This window comes from Triticum urartu, chromosome 2, assembly GCF_003073215.2.
Source record: "Triticum urartu cultivar G1812 chromosome 2, Tu2.1, whole genome shotgun sequence".
In the NCBI taxonomy this organism is placed as follows: Eukaryota; Viridiplantae; Streptophyta; class Magnoliopsida; order Poales; family Poaceae; genus Triticum; species Triticum urartu.
This window is the reverse complement of record NC_053023.1, coordinates 323,847,136-323,855,688: the sequence shown is the minus strand read 5'-3', so window position 1 is coordinate 323,855,688 and position 8,553 is coordinate 323,847,136. Positions and strand designations below refer to the sequence as shown.

The 8,553-nt window shown below is 40.3% G+C and overlaps 1 protein-coding gene across 3 annotated transcripts; it reads right to left on the bottom strand.

The window, feature by feature from the left end:
• Nucleotides 1-2,027: 2,027 nt before the first annotated feature.
• Nucleotides 2,028-5,570, bottom strand: LOC125537174 (protein TIC 20-I, chloroplastic-like). Of its 3 annotated transcripts, none has more exons than XM_048700482.1 (3): nt 5,426-5,570; nt 4,721-4,928; nt 2,028-2,882 (listed from the first exon to the last, which is right to left on the bottom strand). In XM_048700482.1, exons 2-3 carry the CDS (start codon nt 4,890-4,892, stop codon nt 2,242-2,244), a joined length of 813 nt encoding a protein of 270 aa, XP_048556439.1. In that variant the 5' UTR covers nt 4,893-4,928; nt 5,426-5,570; the 3' UTR covers nt 2,028-2,241. The 3 variants fall into 3 exon arrangements, with proteins under 3 accessions (XP_048556439.1, XP_048556440.1, XP_048556441.1); XM_048700483.1 differs by having other exon boundaries at nt 5,311-5,555; XM_048700484.1 differs by lacking the exon at nt 5,426-5,570 and adding an exon at nt 5,375-5,396.
• Nucleotides 5,571-8,553: the final 2,983 nt, after the last annotated feature.

The following is an 8,553-nucleotide window of genomic DNA, read 5'->3' as shown; positions in this document are numbered from 1 at the left end:
TATATGTATAGCAAAAACTGTTAGTTGACTTGTGAGCAAGAAACAATATTTTAACTAGTAAACATCGTATAAAATTATACACCCTCTGTTTACTATTATAATATGTTTGGATATGTCAACACAGAGATACACGGACTGAAATGAGTGAATAAATACAGTAAAACATGTCTATATACATCCAATTGTGAGAAAAAAGTACAATAGTGGACGGTGAGAGTACATGTAAAATTTAAAAGTGCACAAAAAGGGAAAAATGCAATGATCATGATAATAAAGATGCCAAACAATAAAAATAAATATGCAATGATACAAGTATTAAAATTGCCATGTTCTATATTTTCTTTCTCTAAAACAAAAATCACACAAAAAGAAATTGTCACGTCTAGAAAAATATATGTGGAGCCACATCAAGAAAAAACAAATATAAATTGCAGTATCTAGAAAGTTTATATGAACTGCCACATCTTAAAAGAAATTATGTATATCAAAAGTTGCTAGTTGCCAAAGTGAACAAAACGGTATTTTAAGTTTTAAACTAAAATGCCATCATATAAAATCATACATGAAAATTTATACAAAAAAACAAATTGTCATGACCGATATAATAAATAAGCCGTGACATTAAAAATAAAAATCATGATGTAACTACTAAAATTGACATGCTCTCTATTTTGAAAAATAAAAAATGACACGCCAATAAGAAAATAAATTTCCCATTCTATAGATGAAAAATTGCCACTCTTATAAATTTCCCGTCAGCAGGTCAATGCCCTGTCTGGTCCTGTCGGACAACCACCAGTCGTGGACTGGGTTGCCGCCTGTGGGGACGGGAGTGGGGCGACACGGTTGAGGGTCGACCATCAGAGAAATCATAGGAGCAGTGAGAGAGAGAGGGAGTGTTGTGTCAATGCACAGTGGACGGTGACAGAAGAGAGGGATGAGAGTTATTAGACGCCCCGTCGTTTCCCGCACTTCCCAACGCATGGATGTGAGAGGCAGGCGTGGCTCTCACGAGAAACAGACGATTCAGCCGTTCCCCCTCAGCCTGGCTTGAGACTGCTTTAAGGTTCGTGCGGTGGGCTTGTTTGTGCCTCCTGCACGCAACCAAACGCCCCCAAATACATACTCCTTCCGTTTTTATTTACTCCATATTAGTTTTGTTTTAAGTGGAACTTTGTAAACTTTGAGCAAGTTTATAAAAAATATTAACATTTGCAATACCAAATCCAATACTATTGGATTCATCACTGAATATATTTTCACACTACATATATATCTTTTATTTTTCCTAATTATAAAGCACGGATTTATTCTGTGAGTTCATCGTCACAATATGCTTTCTTCCTGTTAATTTACGCTTTCAGTTTGAATTTAAAACATATATGCGAGGTGGTACTAATTCGGGAAACCACGTCGCAAAATTTTCGTACGTACATAATCTGTGTGCACTACTACCTGGGCCTCATCCTCGATACAACTTTGTCAGGCTGGGCTAAATCGCCTTACTGGGCCTTGACCCGAAATCGGCCCATGCAAAAAATACGAGGTGCAACCGAGATTAGGCAGAAAATAAACGTCTTTACATGGGATCGAACTCATAATGTTGCACGTTGAGGCCCAAAGCTGCAACCAACACAGCTAAAGCATCAAGATAAAAAACAAAACGTTTGTTTCTTTATAAATTAGTACCACCTCGCTGCTTTACAAGCCGTTCTACCGATTTATATATGTTTCCGATTAAATATAAATAAACAGCCTGGAGAATTAATTAGTAATAATGGGCCCTGTTTGTGAGGAAAACGCCTTTGAGAATAAGGAAACAAAGGTGGCTGACATATATGGCTTAGATTTCATGAGATGTGTGACACCGCCCTTCATTTCTGAAAGATGATAACAGATTTTAGCCAAGCCCGGCCAGCAGGGGTTCCATTCAAACCACACGAGGTAACATGTGTTCAAAGTTTCACACGTTTCTAGTCTAGACAACAAAAATGCAGATAGTTCAAACACTGAAGCAATTCAACCGATGCAATGGTCAATCGCGTCACTGTTTGGATTTTGTCATAACGGAAAAAGGTCACGATCCTGGCAATTACAATGAGACTTCAAAATTTCAGTATGAACAAAACAGTCTATAGAACTGTAAGTAGCTACTGCAAAAAAAAAAAGTACTACCTATTTGCACCTCCATCTCACTTTCCATCCTTCTGATATCAAAAACCCGACATGGTGAGCAGGTGGCTACCTGAAGAGATTCAGATCAGAATGGATAAAGGCTGTGTGGGATATGAAAGGAACGTTCGGATACATCCCACAGAGAGCACAGCGCATGCACTCTAGCACCGTGAAGATCTGCATGAAAGCAATGGCCATCCAGAAATACTGCATGGGCTTCCCCTGATACACGAAGCTGGGCATCCAGGTGCACATTGTTGCCACTGCTTGGGAGCCGGTGTCCAGGAGGATGGCCAAGATCACATGGAACCTCATGAAGTGGGGTGACCACTTGCGTCTCACCACGAAGAAGTACACGGTCATAAATATCACCAGCAAGAGCCACCCTGGAAGCAGTGTCATGGTGTCGATGAAAGTATAAACCAATGAAAAGCCCTGCAAGTACGTGTGCAACTGGTAGATGACATCGGCATACGACCACATGTTGTGGAGTGGCAGCAAGTACGGCACACATGCAAGGGTTCTCCACCACCATCTGGGCTTGGAAGTCAATTCAGGGTAGCTGAATGATGCTAGAGAGGAAGCTCGACAGCCAACTTCCGATCTTCGACACTGATTCTGCCGGGTCAATAATGATGGAATGCCCTTGATTGAATCCTCCATTAGAGATGATGTGAGCATGTCATGGTGAAGAAAACCAGTGTCGGCTGCAAGATATACAGTGAAATGTGAAAATCAAAGAATAAATTAAGTATCAGAATCAAAGAATGAATTAAGTATCAGAATCAAAGAATGAATTAAGTATCAGAATCCAAGAAGGTGATGAAATGAAATGTAAAGAAAATACCTAACAAGAAGACATAAGCTGACACGTACTATATGTGCAAAACTGTCTCAATTCCAATATTTGTTCTAGCAAATATCAAAGAACATAAGTTCATTATGGTATTTATTAGACTGATTTACTAATCAGTAAACATTCATCTTTCATGTTTACTTCATGCCACTGGCTTAACCATGAAATAACTATCTATACCATATTTTATACGGTAAACTGCCTAAAAACATTGGCTCCTTACAAGTAATCAAGGGGGGCAGAACTCTTAAAACCATGAACTTAATCTTATATATTAACTATTGTAACTGCTAAGCGTTCCAGCAAAGAGGGGCCCAGTGGCTGGCGATGCATGGCGAGGCCAGCAAAGCAACAGCAAGAGCCAATGATTTTTTTTAAGTAATCGTCCACTCCACACTTCCTGATAGTAAATATTAATTCCATGATGTTTTGGCCTAAAACCTGGACTGATTCTAGCTCTGCCCCATGTCTGTTTCCTACATGCTGGCATTTGCCACCAATGGGGTTTCTTTTTCTAGAAGGATGAAATAACTGCTATGTATATGCTTTTGCAGGGGGCCCTTGGTGAGAATTCTTCATTGTACAAAAGGTAATAACTGAGAATTCATGGACAATGTCAATTTCAGCATGATACTTGCAGCCTTGCAGGTCAATTTACTCAAACATCACATTTTTTCCTCCAACGCGTAGGAGAGCTGTGCATCATTATATTAAGAAGAGAAAGGAGTCTAATAAGATTCATCCAACCCAATTACAGCAGGGTTCTAGTACAAAGGATCGCCAAGAAAGATAAAACTACGACCATGACCTATATGAACATTAACATTTTTGTGTTTTTCCTTCTTTTTGTTTAGATTTAATAACTTATTTAATGCCCCAACGGTAATTAAAGAATTGAGAATTCTAATAATTGAAAATTCATGCGGAGTTGTCGGATTAGATTGGATGTGGAAAACATGACCATGCACTTCTAATTTTGCATTTGTGCTACGCACCCATGCCAGCTCTGGAGCAGAATTCTATCTACTTAAAGAAGTTTATGGATATTCTAAAGAAGTCCATCATAAAGTGTTACATCCAGCCTCAGATTCATATAACTGGCACCTAACTCAGCTTTTTATGCACTTTATACACTTAATAACCTATATATGAATTCAGATTTCCCCATATTCGACTGAAGTAACAAATTTCATATTGTCATTATGAGATTGTCTTTATAATATCATCACCCATTTTGTAATTAGATCAGATAACAGTGTTACATCTACACCTTATTGTCCTTTCTGATCACTAAAGAACTCCTTCGAGATAGATAGCAGTGTATGTTCCTGTGTTTTTCGCCATTAAATTTTGCAGAATCTTTGTATGAATATTTCCTGCGTTGCAATTGCAGGTTAATATTTGCTGCAGACTTTGCACATTTCTCTGCCCTACCAGCCTACCAGAAGCATGGAAAAGAAGAGGTGCTGATGCAGGTAGTGTCATCTCAAACATGATACTTACCTTTGGTGCTCACTTCTTCTCTTCAAAATGTTTTCCCTCTATATTTCTACCCAACAAACTATCAGTATAACTTTGCTTTGGGGGGCTAAGGGTTAAGGACGATCTACCGTATTTGTTCAGAAGAGCATAAGCATCATGATTGCAGTAAACTTTACAAAAAGACAATTAGATCGTTACATGCATTACCTCGTACAGCTTGCACTGAAAGTTTCTTCCTCTCGGATGAAAGCCGAGCACTCTTTAGACCCGGTGACCCCGCTGGTATACGAATGCAAGATCTTCTTAAGAGAGGAGGCTTAGCAGCAGGAAAAGCAAGCAGCTGCCCCTGCCCAGCAGATAAGCCTTGACAGAGAACCATTTTGTATAAACCCGGCCTTGCACAAAGCACAGTTACCTGGATAAGCAGGCAAATGAAGTTAGCAATATAGCACTGAACTCACACATCCACGGAGCTATTAATCACATAAATGATCCGTTCGTTCTCTAAAAAGCACTTAATTCGTTTTCTCAACAAACATAATTTTTTTTGGAAACAATCCAAAAGGCAGAGCTAATTCCAACTAAGAAGGGGTAATTACAATACTGAAACACGAGAATTTCGTCCCTAATTCAAGGGTGGTCATGACGTCGGGAATGTGGATTACGTTGGCGCCCACATTTCTCTTTTCCTTAAACAAACAGCTATCGGCATTCCACCACGCGCCAAACGATTCCGCAACAAATTGGATCGACGGCAGTATGATCCCGAAAGGAAATATCTGGATTAAGTTGCTCACGCCAGAAGGGAAGATGACAATGGCAGAACTCGTCGAACAATCCAGGCAGGTTAGGGTTCTTCACCGTAGGGGAGGCCAGGGGGAGGAGACGGAGGATGGCAGCGATCTTACGAACCTGCGTGGTAAGGTGGAATGAGGCCTGGGTGCCCTCGGCGCCACCGCCGTCGCGAGAGGAAGAGGATAAGAGGGCCGGAGAGGGCTTGCTTCGTTTGCCTGTGCTCCCAGTCTCCCACGCAACGTGGCACCCATCCGTCCTTCGCCCCGCTTTTCCTGTCCAGGGAAAAAAAAACTGGGAACAAATCCAGTTTCGCACTTTCCTAGTGAATTTGATCCTAACCCACCTTTACTGTGTTGCTGACTGGTGGGTCCAGACCCCACGTGTTACTGAGAGGGCAAATTCTCAAAATGTAAACTAGAATGTGGGTTATAACTAAATGCCCCTTTCATTTTTCTCTCAAGCAGTGAAAAGGAGAAACCAACAACCAGAGTCGAAAGATCTGCAGACGGCCACTGCCACAACATTGAATTTTTTGCGACAAGGCCTAAAATTTTCCCAACTCCTACAACACGAATCTTATATAAATAGAAAATGACACACGGATCCTCATGTATATTGTCATTGTATTTCTCCCGCACTCGTTGGTGACGTGCCATAAGCAAAGCTTGATGCCATATCTAGATCTTTTGAACACCCTTGTTGTCAGGTGATATCTACTACGTAACTTTTTTCTTGTAGACTCATGTTGAGCCTCCAAACGCAGAATTTTATAGGACAGTAGCAAATTTCTCTCAAATGGATGACCTAAGATTTATCAATCCGTGAGATGCGTAGGATGAAGATGATCTCTCTCAAACAACCCTTCAACCAAATACCAAAGAGTCTCATATGTCCCTAACACACCCAATACAATGATAACTTATATAGGTGCACTAGTTCAGCGAAGAGATGGTAATACAAGTGCAATATGGATGATGGATATAGGTTTTTGTAATCTGAAAATATAAAAACAGCAAGGTAGCGAGTAACAAAAGTGAACGAAAACGGTATTGCAATGCTTGGAAACAAGGCCTAGGGCTCATACTTTCACTAGTGCAAGTTCTCTCAACAATGATAACATAGTTAGATCATATGGCAATCCCTCAACGTGCAACAAAGAATCACTCCAAAATTTCTATCGGAGAACGTAGGACAAAAACGTGCACCAACCCCTATGCATAGATTATCCCAGTGTCACCTAGGGAATCCACGAGTTGAGTGCCAAAACATACATCAAGTGAATCAATAAAACATCCCATTGTCACCACATATATTCCATCGCAAGACATACATCAAGTGTTCTCAAATCCAATACTCAATCCGACATAACGGAACCGCAAAGTGCAAGACTCAATTCATCACAAGAAGATAGAGGGGGAAGAACACCATAAGATCCAACTATAATAACAAAGCCCGCGATACATCAAGATCGTGCCAAATCAAAAACACGAGAGAGAGAGGGAGGGAGAGAGAGAGAGATCAAACACATAACTATTGTTACATACCCTCAGCCCCGAGGGTGAACTACTCACTCCTCGTTATGGAGAGCGCCGGGACGATGAAGATGGCCACCGGTGATGGTTTCCCCCTCCGGCACGGTGCCGGAATGGGCTCTCGATTAGTTTTTCGTGGCTATAGAGGCTTGCGGCGGCGGAACTCCCGATCTAGGTTTATTTCTGGGGGTTTCTATATTTATAGGAATTTTTGGCGTCGGGAACAAGTCAAGGGTGTCCACGAGGAGCCCACAAGACCGGAGGGCGCGCCCTAGGTGGGGCGCCCTCCACCCTTGTGGATGCCTTGTGGCTCTTCTAGCACAACTCTTTTGCTTTGGGGGCTTCTTCTGGTCGATACAAAATCTCCGTAAATTTTCAGCTCATTTGGACTCCGTTTGATATTCCTTTTCTGCGAAACTAAAAAATAAGAAGAAAAAAATAGAAACTGGCACTAGGCTCTAGGTTAATAGGTTAGTCCCAAAAATCATATAAAATAGCATATAAATGCATATAAAACATCCAAGATGGATAATATAATAACATGGAACAATAAAAAATTATAGATACGTTGGAGACGTATCAAGCACCCCCAAGCTTAATTCCTGCTCGTCCTCAAGTAGGTAAATGATAAAAACGGAATTTTTGATGTGGAATGCTACCTAACATATTTATCCATGTATTCTTCTCTATTGTGGCAAGAATATTCAGATCCATGAGATTCAAAACAAAAGTTTAATATTGACATAAAAACAATAATACTTCAAGCATACTAACAAGGCAATCATGTCTTCTCAAAATAACATGGCCAAAGAAAGTTATCCCTACAAAATCATATAGTCTGGCTATGCTCCATCTTCATCACACAAAATATTCATATCATGCACAACCCCTATGATAAGCCAAGCAATTTTTTCATACTTTTGATGTTCTCAAACTTTTTCAACTTTCACGCAATACATGAGCGTGAGTCATGGACATAGCACTATAGGTGAAATAGAATATGGTGGTTGTGGAGAAGAAAAAATCATATCAACTAGGCGTATCAATGGGCTATGGAGATGCCCATCAATATATATATCAATGTGAGTGAGTAGGGATTGTCATGCAACAGATGCACTAGAGCTATAAGTTTACGAAAGCTCAAAAAAAACTGAGTAGGTGTGCATCCAACTCGCTTGCTCACGAAGACCTAGGGCAATTTGAGAAAGCCCATCATTGAAATATACAAGCCAAGTTCAATAATGAAAAATTTCCACTAGTATATGAAAGTGACAACATAGGAGACTCTCTATCATGAAGATCATGGTGCTACTTTGAAGCACAAGTGTGGTAAAAGGATAGTAACATTGTCCCTTCTCTCTTTTCTCTCATATTTTTTGGGCTTTCTCTCATTTTTTGGGCCTTTTTTCGTCCGGAGTCTCATCCTGACTTGTGGGGGAATCATAGTATCTATCATCCTTTCCTCACATGGGACAATGCTCTAATAATGAAGATCATCACACTTTTATTTACTTACAACTCAAGAATTACAACTCGATACTTAGAACAAAATATGACTCTGTATGAATGCCTCCGGCAGTGCACCGAGATGTGCAATGAATCAAGAGTGACATGTATGAAAGAATTATGAACGGTGGCTTTGCCACAAATACGATGTCAACTACATGATCATGGAAAGCAATATGACAATGATGAAGCGTGTCATAATAAACG